Source organism: Chiloscyllium plagiosum, chromosome 6 (genome assembly GCF_004010195.1).
Source record: "Chiloscyllium plagiosum isolate BGI_BamShark_2017 chromosome 6, ASM401019v2, whole genome shotgun sequence".
In the NCBI taxonomy this organism is placed as follows: domain Eukaryota; kingdom Metazoa; phylum Chordata; class Chondrichthyes; order Orectolobiformes; family Hemiscylliidae; genus Chiloscyllium; species Chiloscyllium plagiosum.
Window position 1 is genome coordinate 17,692,364 of NC_057715.1, and position 24,541 is coordinate 17,716,904.

Here is a 24,541-nt window from a genome sequence, read left to right on the forward strand (position 1 = left end):
AATCTTCTGGAATTTTTTGAGGTGGTACCAGGGGACTGGAGAGTGGCGAATGTTGTGCCCCTGTTCAAAAAACGGAATAAGGATAACCCCGGGAATTACAGGCCAGTTAGTCTTACTTCGGTGGTAGGCAAAGTAATGGAAAGGGTACTGAGGGATAGGATTTATGAGTATCTGGAAAGACACTGCTTGATTAGGGACAGCCAGCACGGATATGTAAGGGGTAGGTCTTGCCTTACAAGTCTTATTGAAGGAGGTGACCAATCATGTGGATGAGAGTAGAGCAGTGGATGTAGTGTACATGGAATTTAGTAATGCATTTGATAAGGTTCCCCATGGTAGGCTTATGCGGAAAGTCAGGAGGCATGGGATAGTGGGAAGTTTGGCCAGTTGGATAGAGAACTGGTTAACCGGTCGAAGTCAAAGAGTGGTAGTAGATGGTAAATATTCAGCCTGGAGCCCAGTTACAAGTGGAGTTCCGCAGGGATCTCTGGGTCCTCTGCTGTTTGTAATTTTTATTAATGACTTGGAAGAGGGAGTCAAAGGGTGGGTCTGTAAATTTGCAGACGATACGAAGATTGGTGGAGTTGTGGATAGTGAGGAGGGCTGTTGTCGGCTGCAAAGGGACTTAGATATGATGCAGAGCTGGGCTGAGGAGTGGCAGATTGAGTTCAACCCTGTCAAGTGTAAGGTTGTCTATTTTGGAAGGACAAATAAGAATGCACAATACAGGGTTAACGGTGGGGTTCTTAGTAATGTGGAGGAGCAGAGGGATCTTGGGGTCTATGTTCATAGATCTTTGAAAGTTGCCACTCAGGTGGATAGAGCTTGTAAGAAGGCCTATGGTATATTAGCGTTGATTAGCAGAGGGACTGAATTCAAGAGTCGTGAGGTGATGTTGCATAGGACCTTGGTAAGGCCACATTTGGAGTACTGTGTGCAGTTCTGGTCGCCTCATTTTAGGAAAGATGTGGAAGCTTTGGAGAGGGTGCAGAGGAGATTTACCAGGATGTTGCCTGGAATGGAGAATAGGTCGTACGAGGATAGGTTGGGAGTGCTAGGCCTTTTTTCATTGGAACGGCGAAGGATGAGGAGTGACTTGATAGAGGTTTATAAGATGATCAGGGGAATAGATAGAGTAGACAGTCAGACTTTAACCCCGGGTACAACAGTGTTACAAGGGGACATATATTTAAGGTGAAGGGTGGAAGGTATAGGGGGGATGTCAGGGGTAGGTTCTTTACCCAGAGAGTGGTGGGGGCATGGAATGCGCTGCCTGTGGGAGTGGCAGAGTCAGAATCATTGATGATCTTTAAGCGGCAATTGGATAGGTACATGGATAGGTGCTTAAGCTAGGACAAATGTTCGGCACAACATCATGGGCCGAAGAGCCTGTTCGTGCTGTATTGTTCTATGTTCTATGTTCTATTAAGCCTCTCACCCTTTGACTTGGAAATATATCACTGTTCCTTCGCTGTTGTTGGGTCAAAATCCTGGAATTCCCTCCCTAATGTCATTGTGGGTCAACCCATAGCAGGTTGACTGTAGCAGTTCAAGAAGGCAGCTCACTACCACCTTCTCAAGGGGAACTTGGGACATCCACATCTCATGTATGAATAAAATAACAGTTCAGGGTTGGTGGGAGTTGAGTTGATGTTAGAGTTAGAGTCTATTGTAAGAGATGTAAAGACTTTATGATTACATTTTTTCTTGTATGTGCTCACATAGAATGATACAGTGCGGGAAGAGGGGATCTGGCCAATCATATCTCTGCCAGCTCTTTGAAAGAGCTAGCTACTTAGTCCAACTCCTTATTCTGAAAACATGAAGGAGGTGAGAGTACTGTTTGACTGGGTGGGAGAGTTTGAGGTGGAGTATATGTGGTTAAACCCCAGAGAGACTGTCAGAGATGGAAACCCTCCCATATGTGATTTCTCAATGCACATTCTTGGCACGAAAACTCCATGCTGTTATCAAAGAAGGATATATACATTTCATGTTATATCAGGCAAAACAATTTAAATCTACCTACCATGTCATGTTATGTGTTTCAGTTGTATTTATAGGAGGAAGTCCTTTGTATAGGAAATCTACACCCGAGGGGAATATTATGCTTAAAGTTTGCAAGTGCATATGGGTAAGTGATAAGACTGAAATTAAGTACTACAGGTTAATGATCATGTCAGTATGGAACACTGAGAAAGGTGATGATGCTTATTGGCTTCTCCCAGAATTTTTGTTTTGTGTTTGTGGCAAAATTATATTTTTTAATGAACTCACAGTATGTGGTTGCCAGTGGAGTGGCCGAAAGGTTATTGTCCTTCATTGCAAGGCTGTTGCTGATGGCAATTAAATGCCAACATTTGGCTATGGGTCTGGAGTCACATATAGACCAGGCCAGATAAGGTCAACAGGTTCCCTTCCCTTAAGATCAAAGGATATTGGTGACCCAAATGTTTTTAATGACAATCTGACAGCTGTATGGCCACCCAAATTTATTTAATTAATTCCCCTCAGCAACTGAGGACTTAGCATCTTTTGGTGTTTGGTCTACTTTCATATGCTGGTTAGTCTCTAATCAATAAAGGTACAAGTACCTCCAGCTCAATGCTGGTGCCTGGTTTAATTGAAGAATTTTAAATTCCTAGTTGCTGCAATGGGATTTGAAGTCATCTCTCTAGATCATTCCACAGACATTTATATTTTGAGCGCTGCACCTAACTCTAATGTTACCATTTCCTTGTAAGCTGACTCTTAGGAAACAAAACTTGCACCTTGGACATTGTGTGTGCCAAAAGAATATATCAGCATTTTTATTTGTGATAGCCATGGGATGACGTGCAATTTTGCAAAAAGGTAGTGGAGAGAACAATATTACACAATGGGGAAGTATGACAAATTATGATTTAAAGTTCACCATGGAGAACTCAATGCAAAATAAGGAAGCATGCTTGAAATAGCTAGCTCATCAGGGAGAAGACATGCTTTGAATTAGTTTTGGATTAGGCACTTAAAGATTTATGTTCACGGTTTCCTGACAATGGGAACAAACTGCTAACTTGAGTTACAATGTCCAACCACTTGAAAGCATTACCTTCAACGTAGAATTCTATATCACAGAACAGCTCATTTAGCTCAAAATATCAGTGCTGGCACTTAGGTCTCACACGATCCTCCTCCTAACTTACTATCCCTCAACATCATTTTCTATTCCTTTCTCCTTCAATTATTCGGACTAGACGGGATGACGTTCGCAAGGAGGTCTTTTAGCAATTCTGGAAAGTGTGAAAATAGATAAGTCCCCTGGGCCAGATGGAATTTATCCTAGGATTCTCTAGGAAGCCAGGGATGGGATTACACAGCCTTTGGCTTTGGTCTTTTTATCATTATTGTCCACAGGAATAGTGCCAGAAGACTGGAGGATAGCAAATGTTGTTCTCTTGTTCAAGAAGGAGAGTAGAGGCAACCCTGGTAATTATAGACCAGTGAGCCTTACTTTGAATGTGAGTAAAGTGTTGGAAAAGGTTATAAGAGATAGGATTTATAATCATCTAGAAAGGAATAAGTTGATTAGGGATAGTCAACATGGTTTTGTGAAGGATAGGTGATGCCTCACAAACCTTATTGAGTTCTTTGAGATGATAACCATGAAGATAAAGCAGTTGGTGTGGTGCATATGCATTTCAGTAAGGCGTTTGACAAGGTTCCCAACAGTAGCCTATTGCACAAATGACCTGGATGAGGGCCTTCCAAAGAAAGATGGGTTAGTAAATGTGCCAATCACACTAAAGTCGATAGAGTTATGGACAGTGCGGAAAAATGTTATAGGCTACAGAGGGACACAGATAAGCTGCACAGTTAGACTGAGATGTGTCAAATGGAGTTTAATGCGGAAAAGTGTGAAGTGATTCACTTCGGAAGGAGCAATAGGAATAAAGAGTACTGGGCTGGTGGTAAGATTCTTGGTAGTTTAGGTGATTCAGCAGGGGGTGGGATCCCAAATTGTAGTTCAAGTATACAGAAGGCTGAGAGTAGCAAGATCTGAAATAGGTTTCAAGGTGGTATGAAGGCATCAGCAAGCAAGATGTTGGTTTGAAGTGTGTCTACTTCAATGCCCCAGGAGCATCCGGAATAAGGTGGGTGAACTTGCAGCATGTTTTGGTAGCTGGGATTTCAATGTTGTGGCCATTTCAGAGACAGGACAGGAATGGTTGTTGCAGGTTCCAGGATTTAGATGTTTCAGGAAGAACAGAGAAGATGGTAAAAGGTGGAGGGGGGTGTGGGGGGGTGGCATTATTTGTCAAGGACAGTATTACGGTTGCAGAAAGGACGTTTGAGGACTTGGCTACTGAGATATTATAAGCTGAGTTCAGAAACAGGAAAGGAGAGGTCACCCTGTTGGGAGTTTTCTATAGGCTTCCAAATAGTTCCAGAGATGTAGAGGAAAGGGTAGCAAAGATGATTCTGGATAGGAGCGATAGCAACAGGGTAGTTGTTATGGGGCTTTAAATTGCCAATTATTAACTGGGAATACTATAGTTCAAGTACCTTAGATGGGTCAGTTTTTGTCCAATGTATGCAGGAGGGCTTCCTGACGCAGTATGTAGACAGGCCAACGAGGGGCGAAGCCATATTAGAACTGGTACTGGGTAATTAACCCGACCAGATGGTAGGTGAGCACTTTAGTGATAGTGACCACAATTCACTTATGTTACTTTAGCGATGGAAAGGGATTGGTATATACTGCAGGGTAAGAGTTATAGCTGGGGGAAAGGCAATTATGATGCGATTAGGCAAGATTTATGATGTATAGGATGGACAAGGAAACTGCAGGGAATGGGAACAATTGAAATGTAGAGCTTATTCAAGGAACAGCTACTGCATGAACTTGTTAAGTATGTATCTGTAAGGCAGGGAGGAAATTGTTGAGCAGGGGAGCCACGGTTTACTAAGCAAGTTGAATCTCTTGTCAAGAGCAAGAAGAAGGCTAATGTTGGGATGAGATGTGAAGGCTCAGTTAGGACGCTTGAGAGTTACAGGTTAGCCAGGAAAGACCTAAAGAAAGAGTTAAGAAGAGCCGGGAAGGGATATGGGAAGTCATTGGCAGATAGGATCAAGGAAAACCCTAAAGCTTTCTACAGGTATATCAGGAATAAAAGAATAACTAGAGTAAGATTAGGACCAATTAAAGACAGTAGTGGGAAGTTGTGCTTGGAGTCAGAGATTGATAGGGCAAGTGCTAAATGAATATTTTCGTCTGTATTCACACTTGAAAAAGACAATGTTGTCAAGGAGAATACTGAGATAAAGATTACTAGACTAGATGGGATTGAGGTTCACAAGGAGGAGGTGTTAGCAATTCTGGAAAGTATAAAAATAGCTAAGTCCCCTAGGCTGGATAGAAATTATCCTAGGATTCTCTGGGAAACCAGGGAGGAGATTACAGAGCCTTTGGCTTTGATCTTTATGTTGTCATTGTCTACAGGAATAGTGCCAGAAGGCTGGAGGATAGCAACTGTTGTTGTTTTGTTCAAGAAGGGAAGTAGAGACAATCCTGGTAATTATCGACCAAAGAGCCTTACTTCAGTTGTGGATAAAGTATTGGAAGAGGTTATAAGAGATAGGATTTATAATCATTTGGAAAGGAATAAGTTCATTAGGGATAGTCAACATGGTTTTGTGAAGGGTAAGTTGTGCCTCTCACACCCTATTGAGTTCTTTGAGATGGTGACTAAACAGTTGAATGAGGATAGAGGGGTCGATGTGGTGCATATGGATTTCAGTAAGGCATTTGATAAGGTTCCCCTTGGTAGGCTATTGCACAAAATATGGAGGCATGGGATTGAGGGTGATTTCACGGTTTGGATCAGAAATTGGCTAGCTGATAGAAGACAGAGTGTGGTGATTGATGGGAAAGATCATCCTGGAGTTCAGTTAATAGTGGTGTACTGCAAGGATCTGTTGAGTCCACTGCCATTTGTCATTTTTAAAAATGACCCAGATGAGGGCATAGAAGAATGGATCAGTAAATTTGCAGATGACACTAAGGTCGGTAGAGTTGTGGATAGTGAAGAAGGATGTTGTAGGTTACAAAGTGACATAGATAAGCTGCAGAGCTGGGCTGAGAGGTAGCAAATGGAATTTAATGTGGAAAAGTGTGAGGTGATTCACTTTGGAAGGGCAATAGGAATGCAGAGTATTGGGCTAATGGTTAGATTCTTGGTAGTGTCAATGAACAGATATATCTCGGTGTCCAGGCACATAGATCCCTGAAAGTTGCCACCCAGGTTGACAGGGTTGTTAAGAAGGCATACAGTGTGTTAGCTTTTATTAGTAGAGGGATTGAGTTTCGGAACCATGAGGTCATGCTGCAGTTGTACAAAACTCTGGTGCGATTGCACTTGGAGTATTGTGTACAGTTCTGGTCACCGCATTATAGGAAGGATGTGGAGGCTCTGGAAAGGGTGCAGAAGAGATTTACTAAAATTTTGCCTAGTTTGGAGGGAAGGTCTTGTGAGGAAAGGCTGAGGGAGTTGAGGCTGTTTTCGTTGAAGAGAAGAAGGTTGAGAGATGACTTAATTGAGACATACAAGACAATTAGAGGGTTAGATATGGTGGACAGTGAAAACCTCTTTCCTCGGATGGTGATGGCTAGCATGACAGGACGTAGCTTTAAATTGAGGGGTGATAGGTATAGGACAGATGTCAGAGGTCGTTTCTTAACTCAGAGAGTAGTAGGGATGTGGAACACACTGCCTGCAACAGTAGTATACTCGCCAACATTAAGGACATTTAAATGGTCGTTGAATGGACTTGTGGATGAAAATGGAATAGTGTAGATTAGATGGGCTTCAGATGGGTTCCACAGGTCGATGCAACATCGAGGACTGGAGGGCCTGTACTGCGCTATAATGTTTTATGTTCTGTGTTCTATGTTCTATCTGTCATCCTCCTCTGCTTGTCCTCTCAATCACTCTTTAAGCAACTTCCATATTCTCACCACTTGCTGCATGGATAAAGAAGTTTCTCATGAATTCCTGATTTTAATTATTAGTGGCTTATTATATCAATGGTCTCTAATGTTGCATTGCTCCACAAGAAATAGCCTAGACATTATATCCATTGCGGAAATATAGCCACAGTTTGCAATGATTCTCTCGTGTTACTCAGACCTTTGATCACAGAAGTTTCCACCATGTTGGTTTACTATATGGTGATTTGCAGAACAGACAACTTTATGTCCAGCACACCATCAGGCTTAGGAACATTGACTTTTTTCTTCCCCTTTTCTTTGTCTCCAAACTTTTCTTCCTGGCTTTCTCAAGTTGCTCTCTCCTTACATCTCTGCACTATCTACCACATCGGGTTAGACATTAAGTCTCAAATGCCTTTGACTTCTCAATAATCTTCCAATATTTGGCACGTGTTCCCATGCTGGTTACTCCCTAACCTGTGAACTTACAGGTGTATACATATCACTGTTGATGCTTGGTGTATAGTAGAAGTCAAAATATTGTTAACTTCTCATGCCGTGTGCCATGCAAGCTAGATTTGCAGTTTCCTCATCGAAGGTCTTATATGAAATGGGATTGGCAAATTCACACCAGCACATCCTATTGGAACTAATGGCTAAATAAACTCCAAATTCCATCTAGTTCATTTTCCACCATCTTGGTAGTCATCAGACGAAACATTAACGGAATTACTTATTAATTGGGACAATTAGTTTCCATGATCTGCCTGTAACATGCCCCACACATAACATGAAGAAAGCCTCATCACAATGCAGACTTTTGGGAAAAATTGAGGTGATTAACACATTTGCATTAAAACTCAGAAATAGAAAATAGGAGGATTGAAGGTTTGCCCCTGTATGCTACCTTTAACAACTACAGATATCTCAAATTGGTTTATAGCCAGTGAAGTGTTTTTATCATGTATAAACTGATATAATGAGGAAAATGTTCCAGTCAATTTGTGCAGAGCAAGCTCCCACAAACAGCAATGTGATATTTGCCAGATAATCAGTTTTCATGTTGCTCACTGAGGGATAAATATTGGCGAAGGTATCAGGGAGCAATCACTGACCCTGCTTGAAATAGTGGCCAGGGTCCTGCACCTGACAGCACAGAGAGGATCTGAATTGAATATCTTATCTAAGAGAGAGTACCTCTGACACTGCAGCACTCATAGTGCACTGGACAGCTTGTGATTCTGTCCTTGAAACCGAAAATACAAAGCTTTGACTCAGAGGTGAGAATGCTATTGTCTATGTAATATAAATGTCTATACAATCCATTGAGTCACTGAAACAGAAGGCTACTCATCAGATGAAAAGGATTGGTGGGTAGCTTGTGTGGAGCATTAACACCAGCAGAGGCCACATGGGCTGAATGGCCTTTCCAGTGCTGTAAAATACTTGATATTCAAAATGTTCAAAATCATCTGTGTTCAAGATAGGGGTCTCCAGAGGTGAAATATTGTAGTTCAAGTTAACAGCTTGCCCCTGATGCTGAAAAATTCTGGCATCATATTTTTAAATGCCAAATCCCATGCATGGAAGGAAACTGGTGTTGGAAACTCAAATATATCAATCCATGTCCCACCAACACATACTGACCTACCATTTTCCCTCTGTTCCATTGATAGTATCCCGTAGGTGTGAGTAAACAATTAAATGCCAGGCTTAACTTGGCTAGCTTTCCTTTAGCATGCAATGTAACATTGTCAATAATATTTATTTTAAATCATTGTTTTTCAACAGTTTGCTCTAAAGAACAGATTCCAGCATCGTAGCAACCAATATCCCAAACGGGAGCACTTTATGGACTGGGCTGCAGAGAAATATGATGTGAGTTTGGGGTTAAGTATTACTTTCGTAGGTTTCCAATTGTAGAATCATATCAACATGCCTGTTCTGTCTTTTCAAAGGAGCTCTCTATTAATTCCCATAGGATTTCTTACCCCATAGCCTGACAATCCTTTTCCCCTTCAGGACTTTGTCCGATTGCTTTTTGAAAGTTCCTATTCCATAAGACCATAAGACCATAAGACATAGGAGTGGAAGTAAGGCCATTCGGCCCATCGAGTCCACTCCGCCATTCAATCATGGCTGATGCGCATTTCAGCTCCACTTACCAGCGTTCTCCCCGTAGCCCTGAATTCCTCTAGACAACAAGAATCTATCAATCTCGGCCTTGAAGACATTTAGCGCCCCGGCTTCCACTGCACTCCGTGGCAATGAATACCACAGGCCCACCACTCTCTGGCTGAAGAAATGCCTCCACATTTCTGTTCTGAAATCCTGTCATTCCAGGGATCATCCGTGTGAATCTCCGCTGGACACGCTCCAGTGCCAGTATGTCCTTCCTGAGGTGTGGGGCCTAAAACTGGACACAGTACTCCAAATGGGGCCTAACCGGAGCTTTATAAAGTTTTAGTAGTACATCTCTGCTTTTATATTCCAACCCTCTTGAGATAAGAGACAACATTGCATTCGCTTTCTTAATCACGGACTCAACCTGCATGTTTACCTTTAGAGAATCCTCGACTAGCACTCCCAGATCCCTTTGTGCTTTGGCTTTATTAATTTTCTCACCATTTAGAAAGTAGTCTATGCTTTTATTCTTTTTGCCAAAGTGCAAGACCTCGCACTTGCTCACGTTAAATTCAATCTGCCTTTGATGCCCTTTCAGTTAGCACATTCCTGAACATAACGACTCACTGTATTAAAGAAGACTCTCCTGAACTCTGTTCATTTTGCCAATTACCTCAAATTTATATCCTATAGTTACCCACCAATAGAAACATTTCACACCATACATTCAATTCAAACCCGCCCATAATTTTCAATACTCTTATCTAACTTTCCTTTATCCTTTTATCCTTCCTGCATGAAGGAGTACATTTCAGGTTACCTAGTGGTTCCATGTAGCTGAAGCTTTGTCTGAGGCCTAATGATGCTTGTCAATATTTTTAATAATGATATTTCTAATTTAAAGTCACAACCTCATGGTCTTGTTATTCTGAAAAACTCAAGAAACGAGCAGTGTTCAAAATCCTAGAAAGCCCATTGGAAAAGAAAGTCAGCATAATAAATGTATGAACAGAGTAAACATGTCGGCATGGCAAAAGTGTCCACAAAATAAACATGACTCCGTAGTGAATTTTATTTATACATTAATGTATAGGCCAGTATTATTGCTCATCCCTAATTGCCCAGAGGGCAGTTAAGAGTCAACCCCAATGCCATGGTTCTGAAGTCACATGCAGGCCAGCCCAGGTAAGGATGGCAGTTTGCTTCCTTAAAGGACTAGATAGGTTTTCCCAACAATTGGTCATCATTGAACTCTTAATTCCAGGTTTTCTTTATATTGAATTCAAATTCCAGGATCTGCCATGGCAGGATTTGAACTCAGGTACCCAGACATTACCTGGGTCTCTAGACTAACAGTGCAGCAATAAGACCACTGAGCCATGACATTCCCATGTACTTATATCTGTGCAGTGAATGTGTCTGTGTTTGTGTCTGTGTCTGTGTGGTGTATCTACGTGGTATCTGTCTGTGTGATGTATCTGTCTGCATGGTGAATGTGTCTGTGTCTGTGTGGTGTATCTGTCTCTGTGGTGTGTCTGTCGTTGTGGTGAATGTGTCTGTGTCTGTGTGGTGTATTTGTCTCTGTGGTGTGTCTGTCGCTGTGGTGAATGTGTCATTGTCTGTGTGGTGTATCTACGTGGTATCTGTCTGTGTGATGTATCTGTCTGCATGGTGAATGTGTCTGTGTCTGTGTGGTGTATTTGTCTCTGTGGTGTGTCTGTCTGCATGGTGAATGTGTCATTGTCTGTGTGGTGTATCTGTCTCTGTGGTGTGTCTGTCGCTGTGGTGAATGTGTCTGTGTCTCTGTGGTGTATCTGTCTCTGTGGTGTGTTTGTCGCTGTGGTGAATGTGTCAGTGTCTGTGTGGTGTATCTGTCTCTGTGGTGAATGTATCTGTGTCTGTGAGGTGTATCTGTCTGTGTGATAAACATATCAGCACAGAAAACATATCAAAATGGAAAACATGTCAGCAACTATGTAACACAAAGCTGAAATCCATGATGGACTTGTTATTGCTGATCAGTGTTCTTGATGAGTAAGCTGGTGTAATATATTTGAAATTGTAACTGTGTGTAGTGAACATATCTCCATCATTAATGGCTTCATGCACATTCGCTGTTTCTCATGGTGAGAGAATTGGTGTCATCAAGCCTGATAGTCAGCAGTCCACCCATATCCTGTCTTGGGAAATAGATAAATCTGAAAGGAGTCCCTTTGCCTGTGTCTCATTGTTGTTTTTTTTTGATCAACTGGTTTAGGAACATTTGATTGCTCAGGTCAAGATGGTGCTGAAAGTGTTGTTTCTGTATCTTCCATTGCCTATGTTCTGGGCTTTATTTGACCAACAGGTAAGTTACAGTTTTGCTAGCCAGTTTTTGATTTTAATTTATCTGTGTCAGATCTATTCTTACCTTATTGAAATTGGCTGTCATGCAGTAAATTATTCTTACTTTGAATTGTTCCTCGTTCTTTTCTGTATCAAATCTAAAGTTTACAATATGGGTAATCACTAAATCGTAAATGTTTTCTCAGTAATTTCCTTGCAAATTTATTCCTCTATGTCCTTCCCATTATTTGTTACCCTATAAGTTACACTGAGCAAAGAAATTGCATTTAGATCCTTTAGCCAAGTTGATTTTGTCCTTAATCCCTCATTCTCTTTCTTTGGTACTGTTCACCTATTTCAATGCCATTACATTTTTTTTTCTTTTCCTATCTGTGCTGGGAATATTTAATAGGAGAAAGTGAGGACTGCAGATGCTGGATTACCAGAGTTGAAAAATGTCGTGCTGGAAAAACACAGCAGGCCAGGCAGCATCCGAGGAACAGGTAAGTCGACGTTTCGGGCATAAGCCCTTCTTCAGGCACATCAGCTTCATTCCTGAAAAAGGGCTTATGCCCGAAACGTCGATTCTCCTGCTCCTCGGATGCTGCCTGGCCTGCTGTGTTTTTCCAGCACGACATTTTTCAACTCTGGGAATATTTAATGCCCAGTCTTATCCTTGTTTGAGCCAAATCTGTTATAGACATAACATCATATGTCAGCATGACAATCTGCATCAGTAGCTCACCAATCTTATTTACCACAATATGTGCATTCACATACAGGCACTATAATGCTAATATAGGCTTTAACTTCTCCCTTACTCTGATCCCACATGATAATGTAATATCTCATACTCTAACACTAACTATCTCTCCCAGTATGCTGATTACATTGGTATTCTTTGCTGTTATTACTTTCTGTTCCCACATGTTACTGAATTAGTTAAACTATTCCGAATGACACTAGCAAATGGTCCTGCAAGGAATCAGGCCCTGGCTCTATTAAGGTACGACCTTCCCAGTGGCAGATCTCATCTTCTGCACAGCTGTTCGAATATTCTGGGAATCTAGAGCTCTCTTCCTGCATTATCTTTTCAGCCACACATTCACTTGCTTTGTTTTCCTATTTTCATACTTGTGTGTAGGTGGTACCAAGAGTAATCTGGGGATTACTGCCTTTTAAATTATGCTTGCTAATTTCTGACCTAGTTCCCTAAATTGTGACGGCTGGACCATCTCCCTTTTCTTACCCATGTCATCAGTACCAGTGTGGATCATAACTGCTGGTTGTTCACTCTGCTTTCTCAGGGTGCTCTTCCTCCACCCCTGACAACATACCATCCTAAATTCACATTTGTGGAGTCAGACATTATGCCACAAAACTTTTCAAGTCCATCAGAATGGGCAAACGGGTACTTGGTTTAGGGTCTCATCTGATAGACAGCACCCCTGATAGGCAGAAGTGGGAACTGCAGATGCTGGAGAATAGAGTCAAGATTAGAGTGGTGCTGGAAAAGCACAGCAGGTCAGGCAGCATCCGAGGAGCAGGAAAATTGATGTTTCAGGCCAATGCCCTTCATCAGGAATGAGGCTGAGAGCCTCGGGGGTGGAGAGATAAATGGAAGGGGGTAGGGCTGGGGAGAAGGTAGCTGAGAGTGCAATAGATGGATGGAGGTGGGGGTGAAAGTGTTAAGTCAGAGAGGAGCGTGGAGTGGATGGTGGGAAGGAAGATTGACAAGTGTGACAGGTCATGAGGACAGTGCTGAGTTGGAAGGTTGGAACTGGGGTTAGGTGGGGGAGGGGAAATGAGGAAACTGGTGAAGTCCACATTGATGTTGCGGGGTTGAAGGGTCCCAAGGCAGGAGATGAGGCGTTCTTCCTCCAGGCGTCAGGTGGTGAGGGAGTAGTGGTGGAAGAGACCCAGGACCTGCATGTCCTTAGCAGAGTGAGCAGGCGGGGGGGAGTTGAAATGTTCGGTCACGGGGTGGTGGGGTTGATTAGTGCGGGTGTCCCGGAGATATTCTCTGATGCACTCTGCGAGAAGGCGTCCAGTCGCCCCAATGCAGAGCAGATCGCATTGGGAGCAACGGATACAATAAATGACGTGTGGAAGTGCAGATGAAACTTCGATGGATGTGGATACTCCTTTGGGGCCTTGGATGGAGGTGAGAGAGCACCTCTGATATTTCAGCACCCTTCAATACTGTACTGAAAGTCTAGTTTTAGTGCCCAAGATTTTGTGTATGATGTAACTAACTAATTTCTAATCTCTTGTGAAGAATTGTGATCTTTAATGATTGTGGATTTTCCTACAGGGCTCGAGGTGGACCTTTCAAGCAACCAGGATGGATGGAGATTTTGTAAGATACTAATTAACATGATGCACTTACAACAATTAAAATGTTTTTATTGGACTTGTACTGATTATTAAACTTTTCTTTTGTGCAGGGAGCCATTGACATTCAACCTGATCAGATGCAGGTGTGTAATTGATGTTTTACCATTTCATTTCTCAGTATGAAGCAGCTGGTTCTCTTGGAATGATCTGATTGATTTTGCTTCTGACCTTTGCACAGACAGTCAACCCAATCCTCATTTTGATCTTGGTTCCGATTGTCGATGGTTTCGTTTATCCCTTGATTGCTAAATGCAACTTCAACTTCACGTGAGTGTAACAATGTGGCAGAGAAATAATCCTTTCAGAACTCTGCATTGGCTTGTTGGAGTCTTGGCAGATTGGAATAGGGTAAATATGGTGTACGCCAGATAAACTGACCACTGTGGATACTGAATCCATGTGGCAGATAAATTTTGGCTCGAACTCCAATATGGATCTGTGGATAAGACTATTTCTCTCTCACCTACAATTCTCCCAGAATGCACTGCTTCTCCAATTCTGGCCATTCATGCATCCTCTACTAATTTCATTCCATAGTTAGGGACTTTGCTTTCAGCTATCAAATCTCTCCATGTTGTCACGCTTCTCTCTATTTCTGTAACATTCTCCTGTCGTACTAACTTTCACAATCGCTCCGCGCTTCCAATTTTGGTCTCTACAGTATTCCCAATTTTCATCACTTAACTATCCATTGTTGTACCACCAGATGTCCAGAGCTCTAGAATTCCCTTCCTAAAACTCTCCAGCCCCCTACCTCTCCTTGCCCCTTTAAAGCACTTCTTGAAACTTACCTCTTTGGCTAATCTATTTCCTTACATGGCTCAGTATCAAATTTAATCTGAACATACTCCTATGAAGCATCTCAGGATGCTAAATAAATTCAGCTTGTCGTTCAGTGGTGACTGGCAAAACAATTAGACAATAGTCACTTAAAAAATTAATTTGTAAAACCATTGTGCTTGTGTTCACACATATATTAACTTAGCTGAATGATTGTATTTAATTATGGCAGTGTATACTTTGATTACAATCTGCAGCCTGTTGAGGGAGATTTCTGTTTGGGTAGGATTTCCATTTTAAGCACTGAGCTGGAAAATATAAGTTTCCTTCACCCAATTGTATAAATTAGCCCTCTCTGTAGACATGCACCATCCTGGAATTGTCTAGTACCATATTAGACCAGCCAGAATTAAGGAAAGAACAAGAACATTTTATACTGGCATTTAGACAGGTGACAGTTTCACATTTTTATTACTAACATTATTTATGATCCCTAGTGTTTGACTTTCCACAAGTGGGAACAAGTCTAAATCTAGTAAATCCTTATGATGTAATCTCATGGTCAATATGAATAGCCAAATGGCAATGCAAGGTGAATTTAACATTACACTAAACGTGAATATTTCAGAGTTAGCACAGAAATTAGCACAGAAAATAGTGGGCGGCACGGTGGCACAGTGGTTAGCACTGCTGCCTCACAGCGCCAGAGATCCGGGTTCAATTCCCGCCTCAGGCGACCGACTGTGTGGAGTTTGCACATTCTCCCCGTGTATGATGTAATCTTATGGTCAATATGAATAGCCAAATGGCAATACAAGGTGAATTTAACATTACACTAAACGTGAATATTTCAGAGTTAGCACAGAAATTAAAGAAATAAAGAACATATATTTATCGAGCACATTTTGTAACCACTGGACGTCTCAAAGTGCTTAATGAATGAAGTACCATGCCCAGGAAAATATTTAAAAAGAGGGCAAATACAATTACAGTTTCATTCAATGTCATGGGAAAGGGAGTAATGACAGAGTATGTCATGCCAACTATTTGCCACAGTCAGGAATGATGACCTATTATATATGCAAGATTGCAAAATGCCGAAGGGTGGATATATAAGGTGTACAATGTAAACTAGAGGTTCTGAAAAAAACCGTGTCAGATGCACATTATTTCTACATAATACTTGCTTGTTGTACCTTGCAATACAAATCAAATTACCCTGTGAACCTGCCATTTACACAATCAAGGTAATAAACCTAATCAACATATTACTGCTAAGGTCCACTAATCACAACTGGGTGAATGCTTTATCCAGTTACAGATATGGCCAGTTAGAACATTATCTCTATTAGGCTTAGAAATAAAAGATCCATCAAAAGTTTCTTTAATAATCAACAAAATTATTGGTTTATTATGAAGTAAGACTTCAACACAGATGCAAATCTGATTGACACACAGTTTGAAAGTGCAAATATTAACCCTTATAAATAATCCAATATACAGAGACAAACAAAAAGTGTTTTTTTCATTGCAGAGACTAAAAGAACACTTTGATCAATACTTGTTAGTCCTTGGAAGAAAACGAAATGTTTAAGATGGCTTTCAGTCAGCCTTCAGTAGACTGCTGTCACTAAACAAAGACAATTTCACAGGGAACTTTGCAGACACAGTTTGTTGAGAAAATGTCATGAAGAACACTTTCAAAGACTTTTCAGCATAAGACTCAGGCTGGAACCTCGAAAAGGCTTTTTTCAGAAAGTTAGAAAATGAGCTGAATAACTCTTCTCTCCACAGCCTGGATCCCTTCAGCAAAAACTAACTCCTGACAATCATAAATCCAGGCATGTGATTTCCATGCAGTTTGTTTAAGCCACGTAACCTCCAAAAAATACTTTTAAAATACAATGATTTGGAGATGCCGGTGTTGGACTGGGGTGTACAAAATTAAAAATCCCACAACACCAGGTTATAGTCCAACAGGTTTATTTGGAAGCACTAGCTTTCGGAGTGCTGCTCCTTCACCACCTGACAACCCGCCTGATGAAGGAGCAGTGCTCTGAAAGCTAGTGCTTCCAAATAGACCTGTTGGACTATAACCTGGTGTTGTGGGATTTTTAACTTTAAAATACAAGTCTTAGTGTGCCCTTTTTGAGTCCAGGTAACTCCTCAGTATTTTCCAGTGAATCATTTCCACAATTCTTTCAATAGGAATTCTCAAAAAAGTTCATGCTAAAGCATTGTCATAATAACATTATTTACGTTTAACATTTCTACTGTCAGGGAAGATTGCACAGACTGGAGCTCCATCCCTTTCTAGAATAGAAAAGGCTGAATGTTGATTATGTTAGCTTATGTTGTAAAGAGGTTATAAAAGATTAAAATTATAAAAGGGTTCACTAAATCACACATAGAGAAGGTGTTTCCACTTCTGAGAAAATTAAAAACTAATGACCATAAATATAAGATAGTCATTGATATCGTTTGCAAGAAATTGAGGTGAAATTTTTTTTATGCAGAAAGAAAATTAAACTTATTACCAAAGACAGCTGTTGAGATGAAGATTGTATATATTTAAGGGGAAGCAAGGCAAACACATTAGGATAGAAGGATACGTTGACAGATTGAGATGAAGAAGGGTGAGTGGAGGCTTATGCAAAGAGGGTAGAGAATGTACTAATTACATTGATATACTGCCTGATGTTTGTAGAATAGTCACTGTTTTATGTGTTGCATGTACGGACCATTTGGGCCAAAGGTTAATTTGCCTGCTGTAAAATTCATATCTGCATTTTGTTTGTGTTGATTTCAGGCCCCTAAGAAAGATGACAGTCGGGATGTTTCTTGCAGCTTTAGCATTTATTGTTGCTGCTTTGGTGCAACTTCAAATTGATGTGAGTACCATGACATCAATGGAGGCTGGGAGGTTGGGGGTGGTGTGCAGTTGGCAGAGAAAGAGAACAGTGACAGCATAGGTATTGTGCTGGTTGCAGTTACTTCAGAATAACAAAGGACCTATAATCTGCTCCCCACATTCTCCAGGAGAGTGACAATGTATGAGAGGAAGAGAAGAGATATCTCTGAACATCCTGCAGGCTCCAAACCTCAATATGACCTGTTTACTCCAGGTATACACCGAGCTGGCCCTGAGTCTTCAGGTATTAGTGATCACTTACTGATGCAAGCGAAGCCCATGAGTAAATCTCAGAAATATGCAGGAATAGGTCAGAGGCTGGGAACTTTGCAGTGAGTAACTGACCTCTTGATTCCCCAAAGCCTGTTCACCACCTACAATGCCCAAGTCAGGAGTGTGATGGAATGCTTTCCAACAAGGGAAACATCCTTGTAATAACCACCGTATCAATTCCCTTTTCTGTTTCTCTCACTTGCAAAGGATCTTGGCCACTGATTGGCCACTCATTCTGTGTAAAGTCAGGGAGCCAATGAAAAAAAGCCTTGGGATTACAGCACAGAAGGCCATTCAGCCTTTTCTGGTTGTTAAACAGAAATTTTGATGAGAATTCCACTTCTCTCCCTACTTGTGGAAGAAGCCAAAGGCGATGTAATTGCAATCTAAAAGAAATATTGAGAGTTCTGTGACCAATGAGATCTTGTTGTGACACGTTTAAGGAAGCTTGCTTTTTATTCATTAAACACTTTTCAAAACTAAAAACATAATTGCAGCCTATGTATAGAAGTGGTGTAGTATAGGAGACAAAATGTTCAGTATAAAAGTCTTGGTCTCAACTGTCATTATAATTATACAGTATGTTCCCAGCTGCATCTTGTCTCTTTCTTTGCAGAAAACACTTCCGATCTTCCCTGCTGCTGATCAAAGTCAAATTAAAATCGTCAATGTTGGTAATTTGTCAGTCGATGTAACACTAAACGGAGTTTCCAAGAATTATTCACTGAAACCATCAGAGGTGTGTAGGAATCATGTGCTCCCTTCAAGTAATCGCTTTTAGATATATCATCCAGCAATATTATTGAATCTATTGGGAAAGCAGTGCAAAAAAATACACAATCAGTGGATATTCCAAAGATTCATCACCCTCTGAGTGAAAACGTTCCTCCTCATCTAAGGAGGCTTGCCTTTTATTCTGAGACTTTGTCCTCTGGTAAGACCCACAGCCAGGAGAAACATACTTTCTGCACCTACTCTGTCTGTACTTCTAAGAAGTTTGTACTTTTCTGTGAGATCATCTCTCATTCTTCCAAACACCAAAGAGTATAGGTCCAGTTCTCTCATTTCTGCCCGCTGGACAGTCCTACCATCCAAGAATCAATCTAGTGAATTTTGGTGTAATTCCTCGATGTCAAGTGCATCCATTCCTTGTTAACGGGACCAGAACTGTACACAGTGCTCAAGATGTCATCTCACTAGTGTTCTATGCAACTCATTCAAAACTTCTTTGCTCCTGCATTCAGATCATCTTATCTTTGCCTCCTGAACTGCTCTTGCACTTTCATTCTAGCTTTTAATGATTTATCAACAAGGTCAAATAGGTCCCTTTGGACATCAACACCTTACAATTTCCCATCATTTGAGAAAAAAACTGTGCATGTGTATTCTTCTTCTCAAAGTGGATAACCTCACATTTATCCATACTATAAACCATCTGCTGTGGCCTTGTCCATTTACTCAACCTGTTTAAGCCACTTGAAACCTGTTTGCATCCTCCTCACCAGCTCACATTCCTACCAAGTTTTGTATCATATACAACCTTGGAAATATTACATTTGGTTCCTGCTGCCAAATTATTGTTATAAATTGTAAACAGCTGGGGATCGAGCACTGATCCTTACCATACCCCACTAGTCACTGCCTGGCAACCTAGGAATAATTCATTTATTCTCACTTTCTGTCTATTAACCAATCCCCAGCCCTTGCTACTTTATAATGTTTTATTTTGTTTAGTGACCTCCTGTATGCAACATTATCAAAGGTCTTCAGAAAATCCAATTGTTTTGTACCCCCAAGCTTCTTCTCATTGCAGCTTTCTGTAGTTTTTTCTCCATTTAAATAATACTTTCTCTTGTTCTGCCTACCAAGATGGACAACTTTACATTTTCATATATTATACTCCATTTGCCAGCTTTTTGCCCACTCACTTAACTAATCAATATCCCTCTGTAAATTATATTCCTCTCACAACTTGCTTTCCCACCTACTTTTTGTGCTGTCTGCAAATTAGGCTACACTTCCTTCCTCCAAGTCATTAATATATTGTAAACAATTGTGGACCCAACATTGATAACTGTGGAACCCCACTGGTTATAGGTCACCAATCTGAAAAAAAAAGAACCTTTTATCCCCACTTGCTGTTTCCTGTCCAGTAGGCAATTCTCTACCTGCTCCATTGTACTAACTCCAACATCTCCATGGGTTCTTATTACGTTTGTGAAGGACCTTCTGAATGCCTACTGCAAGACCAAATACAATACATCTAGTGGTTTCCCTCTAGCTGTTTGAGACTCCCTTGAAAAACTCTAATAAATTAGTTAGGTATGATTTCCCTTTCATGAGGTCATGCTGACTTTGCTTGATTGGATTACGATTTTTCAAATGTAGTGCTATATCTTCCTTAATAATTGAATCCAATATTTTCCAACAATAGATTTGAGGTTAATTGGCCTATGGCTACCCACTTTCTGCCTTCCTCTCTTTTTGAATTGAGGAGTCATATTAGCAATTTTCCAATCTTCTGGTACTTCTCCAGAGTCCCTTGACTTTTGAAAAATTCTAACCAACGCATCCATTATGTCTGTGGCTACATTTTTATTTCAAAAATATACTTTATTCATACCTTTATATACATACATAGTCAATATAAAAGTTTGGTTCTGTACATTCTTAGATTATTGAGAAAAGCAAACATTGGATTTTGACTGTCCCAAAAGACCCAATAATTCAAAGGCACTTCTTAACTCTGCAAAGTACTAATTACATATATTTGAGGTGCCTGGAGGGTCCAATAACAGAATAGACCCCCAGCGTACTCTGATTGAAAGACCTTAGATGGTCGTCTTTCCCCACTGCATCTTGGCTTTAGTGCGTCCCTCAGCACGTGGATCTTGGAATGTGCCAGTCTGCAACACTTTGTCAAGGGTAACTCTGTGCTCTGAAAGACCAACAAGTTTCGGGCAGACCAAAGAACATCTTTCATGAAGTTGATGGTGCTCCAGACGCAGATGATGTTTGTCTCGGTCTGTGTACCAGAGAACAGACCGCACAGCACAGAGTCTCACGTCATGGAGCTGCTCAGGATGAATCTCGATAAAAACCAATGCACCTTTCTCCACACTTCCTTTGCAAAGGCACATTTCAGAAGAAGATGCGTGACAGTCACTATGCCATTCCCCCTCACCCCCCCCCCAACTCAACCACCCTCCTGCAGCCACTTCGAGGGCAGCGTGCATTGGACGTACATGAAGGATCTCACCAGCAGCCAAGCAATGCCTTGGTGCTTGTTGGAAAGTTCTGGTGCTGATGCATTCTGGCAAATGACTTTGACAGTCTGCTCAGGGAACAATCCAACAGGATTCACCCTCTCCTTTTCCCATCGGTTCTTGATGACGCTATGTGCTGACCACTTCCTGATGGATCTGTGGTCAAAGGACAGATGATATGGATTGGTCCAACCACTTGGAGCATTCCACAGCAGCAGACCAGTACTTTCCTTCGCAACACAGGGGACAGGTAGAACCTCAGTACACCGTGACACTTGGTGTTTGCGTAATAAGGGTCCATGCACAGCTTGATGCAGCCACGCACACAAAGGTGGCATTGGATACACTCTTCCCCACCTTATCCAGAGCTTTGTACATGGTGTCCCTGCGGACAAGGTCCAATTAAAACTTCCAGGTGAAATAGAAGATGGTTCGGGTGACTATAATGGCACAGATTTGGGGAATGGACCAGACCTGTGCCATTTACAACAACAGAGACAGTGCCTCACACCTGATGACCAGGTTTTTACCCACAGTAGAAAGGGAGCAGTGCTCCCAAAAGCCCAGTTGCTGCCTCACTTGGCAATACACTCTTTCCAAATGTTTGTGCATGTCCTGGCCACTCTGAATCATATTCCCAGCACTTTCAGGTAATCTGGCCTGACAGGGAAGGGGATAAAGGGTCAGTATCCTTGGAGGGCCAGGGAGCCTTTAGCACCATTAGTTTGTCTAATACTATTTCTCTAATGATGGTGATGATACTTACCTTATATCCTGTATATTTTTTAGTATTACTGGGGTTAGAAGTATCTTCCAGCACAATTCACTGGTACAGAATATTTGTTTAACTTCTCTGCCATCTCATTGTTCTCCATAATTGTCTCCCACATTCATTTTCTAAGGAGTCTATGGTGGTATTTTTGCATTATGGTTGGCCCTGCTGCCTCACAGAGCCAGGGACCCTCGTTCGATTCCATCCTTGAGTGACTGTCTGTGTGGAATTTGCATGTTTCTGCTAGGTAGTCCAGTTTCCTCCCAGTCCAAAGATATGCAGGTTAGGTGCATTGGCTGCACTTAAACATTGTCCTGTAATGTCCAGGGATGTGCAGTTTAGGTGGGTTAACCATAGCAAAAATTCTATGCTGGGTTACAGCGATGGAGCGGGTCTTGGTGGGATGCTCTGTGGAGGGTCAGTGCAGACTCGATGGGCCGAATGCCCTCTTCTGCAGTGTACGGCTTCTATAATTGTATGTGCACTTTGACTTCTCTCTTCCTTATATATTTAAGTGAGCTCTTATTATCAGATTTTCTATTCCTAAAGGTCTACTGTCAGAGTTTACTTTATCTGTCTTTAATATGATTTTTAGTTCTCCTTTACTGGATTTTTATTATCTTTTTCGTCCTCCTTTATTGGATTCTGAATTTATCCCAATCTTTAGGGCTATCGCTGAATTTTGCCTCCTTACATGCTTTTTCCTTTCAATGTTATGCTCTCCTCAATTTCCTTGGTTGGTTTTTCCTGCTTTTAGAATCCTTCTTCTTTACTGGGTTACATTTTTGCTGAAAGTCATGAATTACCTCCTTAAACAACTGTCACTGCTTGCTTACGGTCTTTCCTGCTAAGCTCTCTGCCTTTGGACTGGACAGCACGCCCTCAATATTGCACTCGAAAGTAGGGCTGGGTATCTGGCGTGAGCCTCGAACCCATTTGACACTTTGAGTCCAAGTGCTACCATGTGAACTGGGGATGGTGCTATTAAGGAGACGTGTGCCCTCTGGGAGATCCTTAAGGTGAATGAGTGCTGCAACTCCCGTTTTTCTCCGGTGTTAGACCATGAGGCTGGGAGGATTTGTCAAAGTAAACCCTAAAACCCAAATCTATAGATACACAGATTCACAGACCATCTGATGTCGTTGAAATCGAAGCAGCCTCTTTTGAAATTCTTGCTTATTTTTGTCAATCTATTCATAAGCTTATTCTTTTACAGGCAACTGAGTATACTATTGTTATGACAGCTGATATAGAGAGTTTTGAAGTTTCCTATGGAGCCGTTAATGAAACCTTCCAACCTGAAATTCAGCATGGAACACGTCACACACTCCTAGTAACAAACTTCCCGTCCATCAAGGTGCTATTGGTTAGTATAAATCTGGATAAGGTGGGATAATATGCTTGCATCACTATATTTCCTAGCTTATTAAAGAAGTGCTGTACAAAAACTTGGTGTACATACTTCTTAAGTATTAATTTCTATTATAGTAATGAGAATGTGATCTAGATGGGGAAATGGAAGCCAGATTTTCTGATAACCAGATGATAGTTTCTGCAGGGTTGGTGAAAACTGTGTATCAGGCCACTGCAGAATCGTCAGTGTAACAGACTCAGGGAAATTGATGGATCTACTGGGCAATATACCTGCATGTGAATCAATGTTGCCTGCAATCTTTCTGCTTGCTGTGTGTATCTCTGAGGTTTGTCTCTATATTCAGAAAACAAGTGTTGGCACTGACTAATATACATGGATCTTCTTCGAGTGAACACTGCAGGATGTCCTCTGAAAGTATCCTTTTTAGTTGGAGAGCCAGGAGGTTTTGCTGCAGTTAGCCAAAAGACTAGTTAAAAAGAAGTTAGACAATTAAAAATGTGGTTTCGCTCCCAAGTGACTATTCAATTCACGCCCTCAACTTTTTTAGATTAGATTACTTACAGTGTGGAAACAGGCCCTTCGGCCCAACAAGTCCACACCACCCCGCCGAAGCGCAACCCACCCATACCCCTACATTTACCCCTTACCTAACACTACGGGCAATTTAGCATGGCCAATTCACCTGACCTGCACATCTTTGGACTGTGGGAGGAAACCGGAGCATGCAGAGGAAACCCACGCAGACACAGGGAGAATGTGCAAACTCCACACAGTCAGTCGCCTGAGGCGGGAACTGAACCCGGGTCTCTGGCGCTGTGAGGCAGCAGTGCTAACCACTGTGCCACCGTGCCGCCCACAAATTTCCCAAACTTACCTCACAAATTCCCCAATTTCACCTCCTCCAAATGCCCAGCACCACCCAGCCCCTGACTTGACATCACTGCTCCAAACCATCTTCTCCACAGGACCTTACACACCACCTTCTCTGCCCAGGACCCGACACACCTCCTTTCTCTCTCCCACAGTCCCCACCTCCTCCCAGGACCCAGGACTTCCTCTCAGGACCTCTCACCTTCCCCCAAGACCTTCTCTCCCCCGGAACCTGACATGCCCCTCCTACCTCACTGTGTACCTGGCAGCCCCCAAACCCTCTGCCAGACCCAACCACATATCACACCCCGCTATCCCCGCTCCCCAACCGATGGGAGCTGACACACCCCACCTGACACCCTGAACACCTCCAACAGCCCAGATATTGCACCTCCGCTCCAGTTTAAAATCCCTTTCCAACCCGGACACCCAAAACAGAGCATCATTTTCCTATCTCAGTTTGTGCTCTGGCAATCTA

General features: G+C 41.8%; 1 protein-coding gene across 3 annotated transcripts in view; it reads left to right on the plus strand.

Annotated features, from left to right (window-relative positions):
* Window positions 1–24,541, plus strand: part of LOC122550502 (solute carrier family 15 member 1-like) — a 65,068-nt gene that overhangs the window by 29,080 nt on the left and 11,447 nt on the right. For all 3 annotated transcript variants that reach the window (XM_043691322.1, XM_043691324.1, XM_043691323.1), the window contains 9 exons: window positions 2,052–2,134; window positions 8,762–8,848; window positions 11,352–11,441; window positions 13,734–13,778; window positions 13,867–13,899; window positions 13,995–14,083; window positions 17,406–17,487; window positions 18,397–18,519; window positions 23,035–23,184. In XM_043691322.1, coding sequence (XP_043547257.1) covers window positions 2,052–2,134; window positions 8,762–8,848; window positions 11,352–11,441; window positions 13,734–13,778; window positions 13,867–13,899; window positions 13,995–14,083; window positions 17,406–17,487; window positions 18,397–18,519; window positions 23,035–23,184 — 782 coding nt within the window. The remainder of the gene's footprint in view (window positions 1–2,051; window positions 2,135–8,761; window positions 8,849–11,351; window positions 11,442–13,733; window positions 13,779–13,866; window positions 13,900–13,994; window positions 14,084–17,405; window positions 17,488–18,396; window positions 18,520–23,034; window positions 23,185–24,541) is intronic.